Below are 19,858 nucleotides of genomic sequence, written 5' to 3'. Positions count from 1 at the left end.
GCCATTAATAAATGGTAAGGATAATGCCTGGGACTATAATAGGTGGAATAGTTATGATTTGTCTAGACCAGTAGAGACACACAATGTCAGAGATTTGAGATTTACACTGTGGATTGAACTGCCTAAATTGTTTCCGCCCAAATCAATTACTGGAGTCATACATGGCCCCTAGCCATCGGGGCTGAAACAACAGTTCCCACATAAATAACACTTATAAATTTTAATTTAAAAGTCTTTTAAAAGAAAAAATGGTTAGTGGTTCTTCTAATTCAGTTGAGCACTTGAATTTGTTTTGTGGAAGTTATGAGCAGAAATCTAGTGTGCCATGTTATGCCTGGCTGCACTTCTTTAAAGGAACTTTGTGAATTTTTCAAAACTCAGCTAAATTTAAATTTAAAAGCAAGGTCAAACACATCAGGTACTGTGGATCATGCACATGGGACTTTTTCCCTTAATTTTTTTTTAAATTCACTGGTTAACCAGGGATATCACTCCAAATGCAACTTCAGTACTCAACACCAATATTATTTGTTGAGCAATCATTTAATACATCTTCAGTGCAATATTACTGAAACTGCATCAATGATACCAGCACACTGCAGACACAAAGAAAAAAGTAGCCTAAAGTTAAATGCAGCATATTTCAATTAGACTGCCAACACCCTTGGCCTGGCTTCCTACAGCAGTGAAGAATTACTTTTCCTCCCCAATTTACTTTTTTTTGTCTTTTTAGATCCACTTATTACAATCACCATTCCCTCAGTCAAACATGTGATCTATACTCGGTTCACGTCACTGCCACTCAACATGGTCACAAAACGATCAGAGATCGACAGTGGCTTACCTTCAAAATCTTTCCTCCTCCTTCAATGGAATCCCATGACCAGGAATCTACCACTGGGGAAACTTAAATATTAGCCCACCATTCAATGGCATAGCACACTGGGGTACTAACATGTTGTACCACCTTTCCTAGCTTTAGCTCCATTCAAATTAAGAAAAAAAGATAATTGAGGCAAACTGCAACCACATTATTTGCTAAAGAAATCAGGCCAAAGGTTACAGCTAAGAGTATAATTTGGGCAATGTCTATAGAATGCTTTTAGCTACAGGACTAGTAAGGACCAGATAAAAAAATGCTTAGGTTTGGGGAAATTCACATATAGGGCAAACCATGGCTGTACCTTGAACAATTCAAATTCCTTCTTTGGCATCAACAGCTGCCGAGACAGTAGATAAAAATGGAGTTAACTAGATTATTTGAACTGCTGGGAAGAAACAAAAATACAGCTATTTGATATAGCATTTACCTGAAAGGTCTGACTGTAAAGGCCTTCAGGAACTCCTTCACCAGACTCATGAGGGTCTTTCATTGGATCCAAAATATTGTTTGGCACATACCCTGACATTCCACTCTGGTTTTTCACTTTCCACCATTGCTTCCTGTCATCAATGATCTGTAGCAACGTGACATCGATATATTCCCATGAAACTTGCACCAGGATAGCACCGTAATGCCCATTTTAATATTTAAAGCATTAAATATGTTTCATATTAAACTGTACACCCATGCATGTGTCTTTTCGGTTCTCTATAGCAAACTAGAAGATGGATTTCTTCCATTTGTAGCTGAGTTAAAATTACTGGGAACAATGCTAGTGAAGTTGAGCCAAGGAAAATTTATCTCCATGCTACTCATTCATACAGGACCCATTTTCCATTGCATTGTTTTAAGCAGCAGGATACCCTGCAGTACAAAAGCATTGAAGACATTTACTCAACAGTATGCACAAATATGGTTATGAAATACAATCTTGCTGAAATCCAAAGCTAAAGAAAATGTTGAAAAATAGTGTACAAGATTAGTCTCACCTCCAACAGATCATCTTTCATAACAGAGAGTTCATTGTTGTTTCTTGCTACAAAATCATACTTTGATTTGGCAAATTTCTTAGGTTCCGCGTTAACATGAGTGTCATAATTTCTTTTAAAAATAAAATGAGAAATACCACATGAATTGTAAAACATGGTTTAAGTCATAATAATACATTAACAAAAGCAACAGTAGAGCATGAGATGACTTTATTGAAAGACATTTCAAAATATCATTGTTCATGTGCTTATAATTTGTGCAGAACTGATGCAAGGAACATACAGTTTAATGCAATCCAATTCAAATCATGTTTACATTTTGAAAAGTAGCAAGTGTAAAATAGTTAAAATATTAAGTGCCAACATCCTGAAAAATAACTATGGAAATATAAAATGATGTGGCAATGCTAAACTATTATATAAAGATGACACTTCAAAATTAGTTCATTCAATAAATATCACTACTTGTTTGCCTTTAGTCAAAGAACTAATTGGCCAGACAACATCTATGGTACCCTCAATAACACCATCATGAAAATGATGAAACCAGCTCTTAATTTGTGACGAAGGTGAAATGAGAAAAGGCCAGTTGATTCCTCAGGTCCATTTGTTGGACAGATTTTACAATCAATACCAGTCATGGGCGCTAGTTCATCCATATAATCTTCTGAATTCTAAATGGAATGACTCCTGATCTACAACAGCAATCATCCAGGACATTCACCCCAAAACACTATTATTGAACATGGCCTGCAGCTGTGCACACATCAACCAGTGAATTCCATTAGGTATTAAACAGTCAAGCTCCATATAAATATTGTTGCGACCGAGACAGGAGTAATGCACTGTCAATTAAGTTCCGTTGCTCCACTGGTCACAGCATATTATTAAAGTTTCCCACCTATTTTTGTTAAACTTTACAATTTACACTTTATTAACCCCCAGAATAAAACACACCAAACTAGGTATCTTTAAACAATAAATTAACAATTTATTAATAAACTAACTGAAACAATATTGAGATAAATCTATGTCTGAAAAGACTTGATAATTTATTTCTCCTAACTGGTTCTAAAATGATGATTTAAATTGCAGCTGTTTCTTAGGAATAATAAAACAACTGGGTTGTAAGTCTTGGCGGGTTAAACTCATGGTTCGGTGAGGTGGCCCAGAGTCAAATAGTCAGATGCCACTCGAAATCTCCAGTTGAGTTTGATGAACAGTTTGTAATGGATAGGCGTTGACGGTACTTCGGCTGCAGTAAGTGTCACACAGATCTTTCAACGAGTATAACAGGTCGATTTAGATTTTTGAATTAGCAGTCTATCAGTAGAAACTTTACTGAGTTTTCAGAACTGCCAGAAATACGAAAGGCAACAGTAAGTCACTCCTGCGGTAGAGACTTCTTAGAGACGGGAGTATAAATGAATCTGCTACCCCCAATAATGGAAATATTCCTTTTCAGGGGTCTTTTCCTCTTTAGGCGAAACACAGCCTGTAGGCCAATGTAGATTTTCTACTGAGACACACAAATTCTTCCCTCCTTAAGGAGACCATGCTTCGCTGGTCTGCCAGTTCAAACCGGTTTTAGCCAGTCTTTACACACAGTCAAACTGATACAATACAGCATGTGACCTCTCTCTCTCTTGCTGTTGCTTAGGAAACAGGTTTGCAGCTCACACTGTTCCCAGAGAATATAAAAACTGCTCTCAGTCTTAAAGGCACAGAGACCCCCTCTCGTTTTCAAACAGAGAAAAAAACACTTCCATGACACCTCTGCCCTTGGCGAAATGAAACGCCATTCTTAAAATGCATGTCATTACAATGCAAAACAGAAACTGAAAAAACACTATGTTTACACATTCATGCGCCCATTCATTCTGTTAATTATCAGTACTTTTCTTTTTATCATTGTTATTCATGTAACTTAAGGTTAAATTCATGACAATGCGCCAGTGATAACATTGTACATATTCCAGTGAAGAACAATCTTCAAATGATAAGGCTGCAACAACAAACTCCATCTGAATATCCTAGCATTTTGGCTTTTAAATTTTTCCACAAATGGTAATGGGATGTGGTCAGTGTAGATCAGTGTTTCTTTATAGTCTTGGCGGACATGCACTTCAAAATGTTTAAGGGCCAGAAATAGTCCTATTTCTTTTTCTACAGTGGAATACTTTTTCTGGTGGCGATTTAGTTTTCTTGAAAAGTACCCTACTGGTTTTTCTATGGCCGATCCGTAATCCTGCAATAGGACTGCACCAACCACCAGGTCACCAGCATCAATCACTATACAGAAGGGGTCAGCAAAATTTGGAGCAGCCAACACTGGTTCATTAGTTAAGATTGCCTTTAGCTTTTCAAAAGCTGCCTGGCACTCATCTGACCATACTACTTTGATTTTCTTTTTTTGTGGCAAATCGGTTAATGAAGCAGCTATAGCACTAAAATTCTTTATAAACTTCCTGTAGAAACCGCACATTCCTAAGAACCTCATGATTTAACATTTAGTTTTGGGAATAGTGAACTCCACTAAGTCTTCTACTTTTGCCATTCTTGGCAATACTTGTTCTTGCCCAATGTGTCCGAGGTAAATTACTCTTGCTTTTCCGAATTCGCTTTTTGCCAAATTTATCACTATGTCCACTGCTTGAATTTTTTAAACAGAGTTTTTAGCTGGTTTAAGTGTTCTTTCCCAGAATTACTGTATATTAGTACACGATCCAGATACACTACACAGTTAGGAACACTGGCTACAATCTGATTCATTAATTTTTGAAAAGTGGCTGGGGCATTTTTAGCCCAAATGGCATCACCTGGCACTGACGGCGACTGTCTGGTGTGACAACAGCTGATATTTCTTTAGCTCGAGGAGTCAAAGGAACTTTCCAGTATCCCTTTAACAAGTTGACCTTCGTAAGAAACCTAGCACTGCCCACTCTATTAATACAGTCTTTTAAGCGAGGAATTGGGTGGGAGTCTGCCTTCGCTACTGCAGTGACTTTTCTGCAGTCTATGCAAAGGGGGTTGACCCGTTAGCTTTCGGCACTAAGACCATTGGTGTACTCCAGCTGCTTTGACTAGATTCAATTAAGTTGTTTTCCAGCATGTATTGGATTTCTGCTTTTACTTGGGCCTGTTTATCTGGACTTAAGCAGTAAGGATGTTGCTTTATAGGAATAGATTCCCCTACATCCACATCATGCGTGGCTAAGGTTGCACATCCTGGCTTATGCCTACAGACTCAAATAAAAAGAAGAAATGCTGGAAATACTCAGCAGGTCTGGCAGCATCTGTGGAGAGAGAAGCAGAGTTAATGCTTCAGGTCCGTGTCCCTTCATCAGAACATCAGGTCACTGACCGGAAACGTTAACTCTGCTTCTCTCTCCACAGATGCTGCCAGACCTGTTGAGTATTTCCAGCATTTATTGCTTTTATTTCAGATTTCCAGCAATCTGCAGTATTTTGCTTTTATTTTACTCAGTGTTGTGAAAATCCTGCTTAGGTCTTCACGTTGTTTTACATCTAAGTGCAAAAGCATGTTGTCCAATTTTCCTAGCCATTCTATATTCGCTAACTGGAAGGTTGGAGGTTCAATGTGAGAATTGTCTAAGGCTCCTTCTGCCTCATCCTCACTATCCTTTTCCTTCTCAACAGTCCCCATTACCTGTATTCTCTTCCCTGCGACAATATTGCTTTAACATATTGATGTGACACAACCGATTCTTCTTCAGAGGTTCACCCTGCAACAGTAATACCACCAATACTTCTTCATCCCCTGGTTGAAAATTGCGGGTCTTTGCATTCTTGTTTTCCCAGTTTTCCATTTTAGCTTGGGATGTTTAAGGTGTTCCTGAGCCACACGACAGGCTTTTGTGAGCCTTTCCCGGAACACAGATACAAAGTCGAGTATCGAAGATTCATTTCTTTGTTGTAAGAATCTGTCTTTGATGAGTTTGAGAGGACATCTTACTTCATGTCCATAAATCAATTCGAAAGGACTCATTCGGTGAATCTCTGGTGGCAAATAAAAGTAAGTCTAGCCCTTTATCTCAGTCATGCAGATATTCGTGACAGTATGTTCTAATCATTGTTTTGAGAGTTTGATGGTACCTTGCTAAAGCTCCTTGTGTCTATGGGTGATATGCTGAAGATTTCAACTGTCTGATACCCAAATTGCCCTTGACTTCTTGAAATATCTTAGACATGAAATTAGAACCTTGATTCGATTGAACTTCAAGTGGTAATCCATATGTCATCAAGGACTGGGTTAACTTTTCTACTACTATTTTAGCAGTAATTGTCCTCAAAGGAATGGCCTCTGGAAATTGAGTAGCAATATCCATGTTAGTAAGTATGCACTGATGTCCCACTTTTGTTTTTGGCAAGGGTCCTACATAGTCTACCAATACCCTGCTAAATGGTTCCTCAATCACTGGTATGGGAATCAGTGGTGCAGGTTTTATGGTAGGTTGCGGTTTCCCCACCATTTGGCATGCATGGCGTGTCCTACACAATTGCCTCCTGTCCTTTGTAAGGCCTGGTCAGTAGTAATGTTGACTTATACATAATTTAGTCTTCCGAATCCCCCTATGTCCTGCAAAAAGAATGTCAAGCGCTAACCTTCATAATTCCTGGCGGTATTTAGGTGGTATCACTATCTGTTTAACAACTGTCCAATCTTCGTCCTCAGGTCTATGAGACGGTCTCCATTTCCTCCTCAAAACCCCACCTTCATGATAATAGCCTTCTGGAACTCCTTTCACCTCAGCTTGTCAGCCGTCTGTGCTATTCGGTAAAACTCTGGATCAGCTTGCTGTGCTGCAATTATAGAAGATCTATTAAACATCTCATTTGGGTTATCTAAATCCCCAAACAAGCTTTCAGATACTTGGCTGTTTGTAGTGCCCCTTTCACCTTCAACAATGGATCCTGTTTAGCCATTGCTCGGGTTACTACACACGCAGGAAATATTCCTGGAACTTGTTCCTGTAATTTCCATTTCTTTAACTTCACTTGATTTCTCTGTAATTATAGCAGAAACTGATACTTTTGATTTGGCCAAACCATTTCCTAGGAGTACATCAATTCCCTCTACAGGCAAATTATTACAACTCCTACAGTTACTATCCTAGATATTAGGGCTCTCTCTAGGTGCACTGTATATAAAGGTACGGGTATATACTCCCCACCAATTCCATTAATTAAAACTTGAGCGTTCAGGGCACTCTCCAGTGCAAACTTTATATCTTTCCCCAGCAAAAAAGTGTTTGGGTTGCTCCTGTATCCCGGAGTATAATGAAAAGTTTTCCGGTCTCACTTAAAGGCTATGGAGTCACTTTTCCCTTTGACAAGAATTGATTATAACTTTCGGATATCTTATTCCTAACCTCTACACTCACTTTAGGTTTTGTATCTGGTTTTACAATGGTCGTTAAAGCTACACCCTGGTCTGCTGTACTCTCAGTCAGAGCTCTTTTCTCTGCATTAGCTTTGTGTACCCCAACAAGTCCTATGGGTTTACCTCGCAATTTCCAGCATTCTGAACGAAGATGACCCATCTTGTGGAAGTGATAACACTTCGGGTTGTGGACCTCACTTCTATCCTCAGCACCTTCCTTTCTGAACTGAGGTGGTGATCCTGGGGCATGCCCAGTTGTTCCTTCTTGTCCCCGGCTACTTGCCTTCCTTTCCCGCTCCCACTTTCTATCCTTCTCAGGTTTATGAGGGTGACGGACAAAAGATTTTGGCTTATTCACAAGCTCAAAATCATCAGCAATTTCTGCTGCTTGCCAAGCTTTTAAAACTTTCAGGTTAGGTTATCTACATGAGTTCTCACTACTGAAGGGATTGAATTTTTAAACTCTTCTAAGATAATCAATTCTCTAAGATTCTCATATGTGATTTCCATCCTTAACGCCCATATCCAACGGTCAAAATTAATTTGCTTCACCCTCTTAAATTCTACAAAGGTCTAACCAGCCAATCTCCATAAGTTCCGAAACTTCTTACGATAAGCTTCAACGACCAATTCATATGCAGCGAGAATAGCCTTTTTTGCCGAAGCAAAAATAATTTGCAGAAGCCTCTTCAGGAAGCATGGCATAAACTTCATGAGCTCCGCCCATCAACGTGCTTTGCATAAGCAGTGTCCAGTTTTCCTTTGGCTATTTCCATTTGTTTGGCTATTTTTTCAAAAGATATGAAAAATGTCTCTACGTCCCTTTCTTCAAACTTGGGAAGAGCTTGTATGAATTAGAACAGCTTTTCGCTGGGTCCTGGGCTGAATTCAGATTCGTCCTGACCTGAACTTTCCCTGGATTCAAGACTACCCCTTTGTCTTAGTTCCATCTCTTTTAACCTAAATTCCCTCTCTTCTCTTTCACTTCCCCTCTGAAGTTCAAGTTTTCTTATTGCTCTTGCTGTTTCTTTTTCTTGCTCAAGTTTTCTTAATACATTTTCAGCCTCAAGTTGTTTTTTTAATTTCTTCTTTGTGCTCAAATTTTTTTCGTTTCTAACTGAATTCTAGCCAATTCCACTGCATTGCCCTGACTTACTATCTTTTTCCTCTGCTTCTTCCAATTTTAAATGTTGGGCTATTACATCAAATATCTCTGCTTTTTAGCACCTGATTTCAACTCTAACCCCAATTTTGCTGGCAAATCTTTTAGTTTACTCTTAAAGTTGTCAAGTCACCAAGGGACACATTCTCCTTTCCCAGAAAAACTGCTGCACCTGCTAATGTCATTCCAATGGTACAGCCTTTACTTTATTATACAAGAAACCTGGTTCCTTTTTTTCCAAATTATTACTCACCTTATAATTCATGAAATTGGTATTGGATTTGAATCCCGAACAATCGAGCCCCCAACTAATATGTTGCGACCAAGGCGGGAGCAATACACTGTCAACTCAGTCCCATTACTCCACAGGTCACAGCATATTATTAAAGTTTCCCACCTACTGGAAATTAGCCAAATTAAACACTTAATTAACCCTCAGAATAAAACACCAAACCAGGTATCTTTAAACAATAAATTAACAATTTAATAATAAACTAAATATTAAACACTGAGATAAATCTTTGCCTGAAAAGACTTAACTTCTTATTCCTCCTAATCTTCATGCGCACACACACACACACATACATTCAAAAACCAATGGTTAACCAGTTTTAAATTAGAGCTGTTGCTTCGGAATAATTAAACTGGGTTGTAAGTCTTGGTAGGGTACGCTCACGGTTCAGTGAGGTGTCCCAGAGTTTGATGATTAGTCTGTAGCGGATAGGCGTTCATGGTACATCGGTTGCAATAGGCGCCACACAGATCTTTTCAACGATTATAACAATAGGTCTATTTCGATTTTTGAATTAGCAGTCTGAGTTTCCAGAACTCCCAGAAACATGAAAGGCAACAGAAAGTCACTCCTGAGGTAGAGATTTCTTCGAGACGGGAGTAAAAAGGAATTTGCTATCTCCAATAATGGAAAAAATCCTTTCCAGGGGTCTTTTCCTCTTTAGGTGAAACACAGCCTGTCGGCCAATGTAGATTTTTTTGCTGAGACACACAAATTCTTCCTTCCTTCAGGAGAGCATGCTTTGCCAGTCTGCCAGTTCAAACCGGTTCTAGCCAGTCTTGACACAGTCAAACTAATAAAATATGGCATGTGACCTCTCTCTTGCTGTTGCTTAGGAAACAGGCTTGCAGCTCACACACCAGAGAAAAGAAAAACTGCCCTCAGTCTTAAAGTCACACAGACCCCCTTTCGTTTTAAACAGAGAGAAAACAAAACAGTTCCATGACAGTATCAGTAATCAAACTTACTTTGTGAGGCATCAAAACTATTTTAGAATCAATAAAACAAGATATGAATGCAAAATCATTTAGGATTTTCCAAATTTAAAGTGACTCATCGGAAATGAACAAAAATGGCAAAATAATTGAAAAATCTCAAGCTCCGCCTCAGCAACAAACTACAAATAAAAAGCATATAGTTACATTTGAAATGCACTGTGAATATGAACATATTCAGTGTAAATACATAGGCATTCAAAGGTTAAGAATTTACGGAAGATCATGTTCCACATCTGATTGAAGTAGAGAACAGTTCTACAGCACTGGTACTAAATTGAAATTTGGAACTGAACAGTTAAGTTTTTAAATGCAATGGAAAACAAAAGAAACTGATAGCCAAATCAAGTGCCATCTGTATAACAGAAATTCAATGCCACTGCTCCAATGTTTAGTTTGCCAGAGAGATTATTTTTTTAAAGTATTCAGGCCACTATAAAAATGAAAATATTCAAGTTAAACTGAAGCCCTTTTTTTGCTAAATGTACATCTGCTAAATTACCAAGCACTATGGAAAGTGGTTTTGACTTTGTCTGAAACACACACAGAATCAGCATAAACCAGGAAGCTCTCAAGCAGCAGCACAGGGAATAGTTGAAGTTAGAAAATGGAGCAGATAAAAATTAAAAGTTAAATACATATGCTGGAAAAACAAAGCAAAGCAATCTGTTACTTAAAACAAGTGAGCCAAAGAGTTGGAAAGTGTAAATTACTGTTGCTAATTCTATCAAAAGAAAAGCTCCATATCAGAAGTTGATCTGCAGCGTGTGCCAAGCAGTTAGTAAAATATACAAGCATCAAATCTACCATGCTTTTGAATGGCAATTCAAGTGAAGATTTTATTAATGAAACACAAAAATATCTTTAAAGTATTGCTATTGAACTGCACCATTTGTTTTGCCTTAAGCATTGATTTAAGTAAGTATCGTGCAATATATATTGTAGTTCCTTTCTGGACATCCAAGCTGTTGCATGTCTGTTCCATTTGCAAATGGATCAGTCTTGGAGTCAAAATAATGAGCTTGGTTTGCTAAATTTGCACTTATAGAAGATCGGTTTGAAAGGCTTGGGGATAGACTCTTTACAGACCAAGAACCCTGGCAGGTAGTAGGCATTTTATGCCTTGAAATTAACAGTTTAGCAGAAGAAGAAAGGGAACAGGCATGAAAATTAACTTTCTTCCCAATTGTGTCTTTGGGAGATTCCAGGGAACGTCTAAAAGTTGGAGTTTCTCTCAAATGTTTCCACTGAAATAATCTCCATTTCCTATAGCTTTAGGAGTGGCTAAAGAATTTACATGGCATGCATGTGTGAATTCAGGATTTAAAAAAAATTACAAAGTTGTATGTTTAGTGTTGAATATAATGCTTACTGAAACATACATTACCAGCTTCACAAAGAATCCTTACCTAGTTATCAAAAAAATCCAACATGGTTCATGAATTTGTGAAGACAACTGAAATATTTGAACGAACAGCTTATTTTAAATGCAAGACATTTCAGTGATTCTTCTTTGTACAAAATATTGATCATTTTTCATAATTATTCTTTTGCATCAGATTTCTCATCTGGAATCCCTTTTGAATTTTCTCCCCTTACTTTAAAGGAATGCATCTAGCTGGGTGTTCCAGAGACAGGGGTGGCCCTCTGATACCTCACATCAGTGCCCAATCCTGCATGTGTCTACAAAGTGACTGGGGTCTCAAAACATCATACTTGCAGACTTTTCAGCAAGGTTGTTAGACAGAATCAGAAGTAGGAAGCCAGCTTGTTTTCTCTCCCTGCTTTCTAGGTTGAGACACTAATTTTATGACCTCCACCTCTATCTCATATATTCCAAATAGTGTTTCACACAAAATATCAGCATTCCTGGGCCCTTATCCACTGACAAAAATTAGCTCCAAAAGTCACAGAATCCATGGCAAAGAAGCAGACCGTTCAGCTAACTGTGCCTTTGCAGGTGTTGGCTTTTCAACTGAGCCTTTATTCTGACACCAATTCCTTTTATTTTCTTTTATATTTGTCCATTTCATATTTTCTTTTTTTGTTACCATCTCTGCCCCATTGTCAATTGGCTGAGGGACAAAAAGTAGAGTGTTGTAGTGAATGGCTGTTTTTCAGACTGGAGGGAAGTATACAGTGGTGTTTCCCAGGGGTCGATATTAGCACAACTGCTCTTTCTGATATATATTAATGACTTGGATTTGGGTATACAGAATATAATTTCCAAATTTTTCAGGTGATACGAAACTCAAATGTATTAAATAATAGATTTTCAAAAGGCATTTGACGCGAAAGATCATTAGTTAAACTCCAAGCTGTGGGGATTCAGGGCAAAGGATGATAATGGATTAAAAATTGGCTGCAGGGTGGAAAACAAGCACACATTAGAGAACTTATGCTCGGGTGGTAGAAGGTGGAGAAAGTAGTGAGCTGGGTATCTCAGGACTCATGGTTGGGATGATGACTGGCTCTAATTTTATTGCCTTGGATTTGGATATTCAAAAGTAAAAAGGTCAAATTTGCAGACAATATCAAACTGGGAGGGCCACAGAAATTGGAGGAGGCAGCTCAGAAATTACAAAGTGAGCTAGATAAAATATGTAAGTGGACAGAGCAGTGGCAAGTACAATTTAATGCTGTCAAAGATAAAGCACCTAATTGACCAACGCCAGGAGATTTGAGTGCCTTATTAGACCCAATATTCAACATGGCCAAGCAAATGCAGAGCAGTAATCAAAAAGCCAATAGAATGTTGAACTGCATACCACAACAGTAGAATACAAGGCAGAGAAAGTTTTGACCAAAGCGCATAATGTTCTGATCAGACTCCACACCCTTTAGTCCTGCATCTAGATCTAGTCACTGAGACACAAGGAAGAGTTGAAAATGTTAAACTCCTGTTTAAAACAAAAGAGGAGAGGGATAAACCAGGCAACTACAGGCCAGTCAGTTCAATACCTGTGGTGGGGAAACTTTTGAGAGAAAATTCATCAGCATTTAGAAAAGTATGGGCCAATAAATAAAAGTCTGCTCAAATTTGTTAAAGGCAAATTGTGGTTGACTAACTTGACCAACTTCTTTGAAGTAACAGAGGGTTGATGAGAGTAGCGTGGTTGATGTTGTGTATGTGGACTTTCAAAAGGCTTTTGATGAATAATACTTATTAGCAAAATCGAAGTACATGAGATTAAAGGGACAGTGGCAGCATGGATACAAAATTGGCTAACAAACAGAAAGCAGAGCGCCGTGGTGAACGTTTGTTCTCCAGACTAGAGGGAAGTATACAGTGGTGTTCCCCAGGGGTCAGTATTAGAACCACTGGTCTTTTTGATATCTTTTGATGAGCTGGACATGGGTGTACAGGATATAATTTCCCAAATCTTCCAGGTGATACAAAACTCAAGTGTTGTAAATAATGAGGCAGATAGTAACAGACTTCAGGAAGACAGACAGGTAAAAGGATTGACACATGGCAGACGAAATTTAATTCAGAGAAGTGTAAAGTGATACATTTTGGTCGGAAGAACGAGAAGCAGTATGAAATAAATGGTATCGTTTTTTGCAGGAACAGACACACCTGGGGGTGTATGTACACAAAGCTTTAAAAGTGGAAGTCAAGTTGAAAAGGTTATTTAAAAAAGCATTTTAGATCATTGGCTTTATAATAAGAATAAAGTACAAAAGCAAGAAAGTTGTGCTAAACCTTTATAAAACACTAGTTAGGGTTTAGTTGGGTAGCGTGTTTAATTCTAGGCATCAGACTTTTAAGAAGGATGCCAAGGCCTTGGAGAGGGTGCAGAAGAAATTTTCTAGGATGATACCAGAGTTGAGGGACTTAAGTTATGTGGAGAGACTGGAGAAGCAGGCCTTGTTCTCCTTAGAGCAGAGAAAGTTAAAAGGAGATTTGATAAAAGTGTTCAAAATCATGAAGTGTTGGGATATAATAAAATACTTGCAGATGGGATAGTAACCAGAGGACATAGATTTCAGGTGATTGGCAAAAGAACTAGAGGTGATGTAATTTTTTTTTTGGAATGCACTGCCTGAAAGGGTGTTGGAAACAGATGCAATGTAGCATTCAAAAAGGAATTGGATAAATACTTGAGGGGAAAAACTTTACAGGAGTATGGGGAAAGAGCAGGGGAGTGGTATTAACTGGACAGCTCGAACAAAGAGCTGCCAAAGGCACAATGGGCTGAAGGGCCTCCTATGCTGTATCATTCTTTGCAATGCTTCCAGTGCTTGAATCAGAGAAAAGTCACAAGGCTGATCCCTTATGTCAAATGTCTGCCTAACACTGGCAGAAAGTGGGTTTAGCCTGAAAAGAAGTGCCCAAGAGGTGGTCATATACAGATATATAAGATAGTTAAGGGGATGGCAAATCTGAGAAATTACTCTAAATTAAATTGCAAGAGGACATAGATTCAAACTAGTAAAGAATAAAACTGCAGATTGATGTCAAGAAATTCTTCTTTATACAAAGAGTGACCAACATACAGAACAAAATAATGGAGGGGCAAATTCTGGATTATAAGAAGAATAATTGGATACTGTAATGTGAAACTTTAGGACCTTTATCCATTCAGAAAAATAAAGACGAGGTTAGGCCATCCAGTTTAACTGTTTTGTGATATTATTCAGTTTACAGCAAAAACAATCTGATTTAGGAAGACTTCCAATTAGTCCCCAGGATAACAAGTCCTCTGAGAAATGACAGAAAATCCCAGCAATTTTTGCCAGACTCTTCAGCTATACAAGCAAAATGTGTGCATCCCCACAGCTTGAAACATGACAAATCCCACTCCACTTTCAGAATAACCATAGGCCAACATGGCTTGAAGCAGTTAGTTTTGAAGCTGCTGGGTCCACTTTTGCCAGTTTTCTAGGTTGACATGAGCCTGAAATCCTCCTGGTACCAGCATGCTAAATATACCCTTGTAGCTTGAGTGGCCTAGCACCATACAGCATAGTGCATTTACTCATTGAGCCAACTGGGGAACAAAGACTATTTGCAATCATATATAAAAGTCCACTGATTTTCAAGGGAAATTGAAGAAATGTAAAATTTCATCCCTAAAATACTGATGAAAAATTCAACAGCTTGATAGCATTTAGTAGCTTAAGCATTCACTATAAACCAATTGTTCAGATCATATGCTAAACATAGATTATATTGCATGACTTCAAAACGTCAACACAAACCTTAGCGAAAATCTATTAACGCAAGACTGGTTAACTCTTAAAAAGTGCACAATGCAAATGATCAAAATGCATTTTTTAACATAAAATAAGCAAACTTGCTGAGTGGTGCAGCTCTGTTAAAAATTTCTCTAATTCTTCAGCTTGTATCAAGATTTTTGTTCCCTGTAAAATTGGGGAATTTTTATCAAGTAAATGAAAATTAACTACTTGTTACAATTCTTGCCTTCCTCTACCACATTTGGTTGTCTCAGCCCTTCTCTTTTTCACGATTTACATTTTTCCACTTGCTGCACCTCACACAGCCTGAAATTCAAAACCCCCTGTTCAGACAACAGGGCAATCAGGAACCAAGGTAGTAAAAACTGAACCAACCAATGTCAGTTTAAATAAACAGAACTTCATATAAATTAATGTAGTAGTGATTCCAGAGTGTATTTATATTACAATGCAAGTTTCACGTCAATGCAAAGTCATCTTAGCTTCACACCAAATCTAAGAAAGTGTCGTGTTAATCAGAAGTTAAGGCACCACCTGATGCCAAAATGAAGCAGAATGAGACTCCTTCCTCCTTGATCCAATATTGAACTGCTTTCAAACTATAATTTCAGCACCAGTACTAAACAAAACCACTTTGCGCTGGCAGTACTGTTGTAATGTTACTGCAGCTTAAATAAATCATACAGAAAAGAGGGCAGAGTTGGAGTCTGAAAGTAGCATATAATGGCACTGTGTTGGTTAATTAATTTGTTTTTAGCATTTAAGCAGAAAGCTGGCATAAAGCTTTTTTTAAAACCATGAAGAACATGCATTGCATTCAACGTGAACGTTTAACACTGAATTAAAATTTTCTAGGAAAACAGGCAGGATTAGGCATCGAAATCTAATGTTCGGCATAACAGAAAAGAAATATATCAAACATTAGCGGTGCAGGCTTAATACATCAATCACAAGTAACATGACTGAAGTGTTTAGTGTTTTTTTAAAAGATTCCTGGTTAACATATAAACATAACTGACAACAGCATCACCTCGAATCTAAATATAATGTAATGATGTTCTACATTGAGCAGTATAATAGCAAGCATCAGGTTTTAATCACAGCAGTTTAAAGCATAAGAAAATGATCAGAAAGGAAAAGGAAGACAAGAAATCCTCATGCATGTAGAGTTTTTAAAAACAAAGTCAAGACAACTTTCCACAGCACAATACATATATTCTATCAACTGTTACCTAGCTACATGTCGGCTACTTAGTCTCTTAAAGGCAGCATCAGCTGTCCCTTGCTGCAGCAGAGATCGCCTCTTGTAATTTGAATTGTTGAATGCATACCCATCAGCTGGAAGATGGTCCTGTGAAATGGCTTGCTGAAAGACAGAAAGCAGTGAAACACAAGGATCAGATATTGGAACGATTTAACTCTAACAGGCAATCTCAAAATCTAATATCCTAGCAACAGTATCATGTACATCACCTTTGGTCAAGAAGAACTTGCAATAAAGGTCAGTGAAATCACAACTTTGAATCAGATTGACTTAAGTCCTTAATATCGTTGCACTGCCTCCACAATTTAATGTACATCTGGTCTCATGATTAATTTTGTACAAAATTATTTTGCAATGAGGGCTGCCACAAGAACAGATGATGTTCTTTTTCATGTTGGCAAATGAGCCACCAGCTGTAACTTAAATTTTGTTTTTTGCTAAAATGGGGTAATATGAAATTGAAACTGAAATTGAAAGAGGTCCTCATCCTGGTTAACAAAACTGAAGGCTTTTTAAAAAAAAAGATAAATTTAGCAAGTGCTAATTCATGTTCACTCACCAGCCAAGAGCTCAGAAAATCATTTATGAAAGATCAAATGAGGCAATGGACCTTCAATAATGTAACTGTGTGCCATATTGTTCAAATATGTAGTTACTTTTTACAGTTTCTGTTCACCAATTCTAAAAGTTTTTAATAGCTTCATGGCATTTCAGTAAGTGGACATGAAGTTGATTTATCTCAATTTTCAAAAAGAACAATCTTTAGTTTTGGCATAAGCCAGACTAAGAGGCAACAGCATCCCCTACTGGTAATAGTCTTTTACCATTTTAGCCAGACAGTTACACATCATTTATATTTCCACAAATGGTTAACACATTACACATTTTACAGACTTGTAACTTAAAAGCAAATGACCTGTCCAATCTCATTTATGCTCTACAATTTCCTATTCACCACCATACATTAAAGCATTAGCCACAATTGCGCTGTACTAATTATCATAGTTCATTATTGTATTAATTCACATACAAATACACCACAAATCTGCACAACTTCCTCATATACAAAAACATTGATGGTCTATACAGCTCTCCAATTACAAAGTTATTTGACAATACAGTACTCAAGTCAAGATGGTTACAAGCTCAAACTCATTCTTCAATTTTTGAGGACTATAGCAATATTTCTACAAATTCTTGTAAGAATACCAGCATTTGAAATACATTCAGTACAATTTCTAGTTATACCAGAATATTTAGCTTCCAGAATAAGTTTAACTGCATCCAATATTTCCCACAAACCCCAACACAGTATTCAAAATTTTGTATGTGATGTTTAATTTCTATGCATTTTCACTGATGGCTTTAAGTATGCAATGGTGGCTTCCCTGGTGCAGTTTGAGCAGCAATAGAGTATTCTTATTATTTTTTCACTATTACAACAGTTCCTATCCAATTTACAGGATCCCATGTACATATTTCTAGTCAACAGTATTTTCAATTCTCTTTAGGACTTGTCAGCACACTCATCTCAATGTTGTAAATTTACGGTCTAACGTGCACCATGTTCATTCTCAGCTTCTGCATATTTGCCAGTATACATCCTTGTGAAACAATTAAGTAAATTACCCCTCATGTTGCATAATAGGAAGGGGGAAAACTGCAATTTCACAAGCTGCCATGCAAAATAGGATTCTGATACGGTGACAAGCTCCAGCTTCTTCAACAAGATTTAGAGCACCTGAATTAGAAAATGATATTCCATGTTTCACTCAATCAATTCATCTTTATTTCCTACAAAACACATCTTGATTAAATATAGCTGAAAGTTGTTACTTTATGTTGAAACTAAGCAGAACAGCCTATTTTAAAGGATATACTAATCACTGAGGTTTACATTTTTGAAAATAAAGGAATATATAACTAGACTTACAAAACATGCCCTTAACAATGCACAATTATCCTTTAAGCCTTCAGTTCCCATCAGTATTTACCTTTAATCTTTATTTATCTTAGGCAAAGCAAAGGGAAGGTAGTTTCCAGATTACTGAAAAGAAACTATTAGCCAATCCAGCCTTGATAAAGACATGGCTTGAGAATAATTTTTGCTGAAAGACATGCCTAGGTAAAGTCAGTGCAGGCACATACCTCTTCACTCAGCCTCCTCTGCTCTTCTTGCCTTCGCTGATGCTCTGCATTTGCCACTGATTCAGCTAAATTATTCAGTTCCTGTTCACACGGTGTGCCCAAAAATGACAATAAAGGAGGCTCCCATCCATTTCTAAAGCGAGGCACGTAAGGGGGAATAAACTGATCTTTAGGCCACTCAGATCTGCAACCAATAAATGTTAGATGTTAGCAAAAGGAACAACTCCTTCCATATGAAAATGTCACACATTGGCCCCGTGTGCCTATCAGAAAGATGAAGGGCGATGCACTGCAAAACTGAGTTACATCCTATAGCATCCATCCCCCTATCATGGGATACAATCGTAGCTTTTCAGGAGCTTAATATGCCATGTAAATAAAACATACATTCTGACAGCGTTCCCAAGTTTTAACGCAAGAAAGATGTATGATGCTGAAGTGATCGGACAAACTGTATAACATACTTTCAAACTCATTTATCATTTAAGATTGAACATTGAGAGGACTTCCAAATAGACATTTATGTAACTACAAAGCAGAGTAACTCACAAAACAGTTTCAATATGTACCCAAAAAGGGGCTGGAGTCAGTGCTTTGTTAATATTTGCTTTTATGAACAGAATGAATTATTCTATTCAAACTACAGTAATGAGACAACACAATATCTGAAGTTGTGCTACCTTATTTGTGAAATGCATTAAAAACCAACAACCACCATGGAATCTTGCTGAACCCACTTTCTAAAGTTATTCACAGAACAATTAGACAAACATACATAACAAATTCGATAATTTCTCAAGTTATTGGCAGGAGACACAAATTTAATCTCCTACACAAGACTGAAAGCAAGAGTTCACTGGTGCAAAACTTAATATTTTGCCACAGTTGACAGTTGGTCATTTTCTGTAGTCTTTTGAGAAACGACTCAATTTGGAAGCCGCCCCAGTACAGCAAAGCCTATTAATATGGGCAAATTCAACAAGATAATTTGTCAATTTATCCATCAACTTTTTCTGGAGCAACTTACAAGACCACAGAGCATCTCGTTACTACATGGACTCAGAACCACGGAGAAAACAGAATCATCTTGTTGCTGAACTTCACCACCTCCCAGCAAATTTTCTCTACTCACCCACTCTAAATCAAAATCGGTCAAGTTGAATTCCATCACTTTGTATAACATATTTTTATACTAGAGGTAAGTAAATAAGCAGTCCAATTGACTTGCCTGGGTTTAGTCCATGTTTCACCCAAGGAAAACCAAATCTCTCTTTCTTCAGGTGTGACACATGCATTCAGAAAGTCTATAGCATCCTTTGTCAAGAGAGGAGAGAGAACAGAACTACCCATTTCAGGTCCACTACTGGTTTGTATGACCTGTAATACAAGAGTTCAAAGCAATGATAGAAATATGTACTTTGCAGTATTACCACATTCTCCCTGATGCTCTCGATACATGAATTTATGCCATTTATTCAACACCGCTGCAAAGAATACAAGTAATATCGGTATTCTAAAT

General features: G+C 37.7%; 1 protein-coding gene across 9 annotated transcripts in view; it reads right to left on the bottom strand.

Moving 5' to 3' along the window:
• The window catches only part of eps8a (EGFR pathway substrate 8a, signaling adaptor), a 215,495-nt gene that overhangs the window by 16,234 nt on the left and 179,403 nt on the right, over positions 1 to 19,858 (bottom strand). For 7 of the 9 annotated variants that reach the window (XM_068058976.1, XM_068058980.1, XM_068058979.1 and 4 more), the window contains 5 exons: positions 19,568 to 19,716; positions 18,340 to 18,523; positions 16,160 to 16,293; positions 1,873 to 1,984; positions 1,311 to 1,457 (listed from right to left, as the gene is read on the bottom strand). In XM_068058976.1, the coding sequence (XP_067915077.1) occupies positions 1,311 to 1,457; positions 1,873 to 1,984; positions 16,160 to 16,293; positions 18,340 to 18,523; positions 19,568 to 19,716 (726 nt within the window). The remainder of the gene's footprint in view (positions 1 to 1,310; positions 1,458 to 1,872; positions 1,985 to 16,159; positions 16,294 to 18,339; positions 18,524 to 19,567; positions 19,717 to 19,858) is intronic. The other 2 variants (XM_068058977.1, XM_068058978.1) reach the window with 2 other exon arrangements.

This window comes from Heterodontus francisci, chromosome 27 (assembly GCF_036365525.1).
Source record: "Heterodontus francisci isolate sHetFra1 chromosome 27, sHetFra1.hap1, whole genome shotgun sequence".
Taxonomy (NCBI): domain Eukaryota; kingdom Metazoa; phylum Chordata; class Chondrichthyes; order Heterodontiformes; family Heterodontidae; genus Heterodontus; species Heterodontus francisci.
The sequence above is the reverse complement of the archived record's forward strand: the minus strand, read 5'-3'. Positions and strand labels throughout refer to the sequence as shown.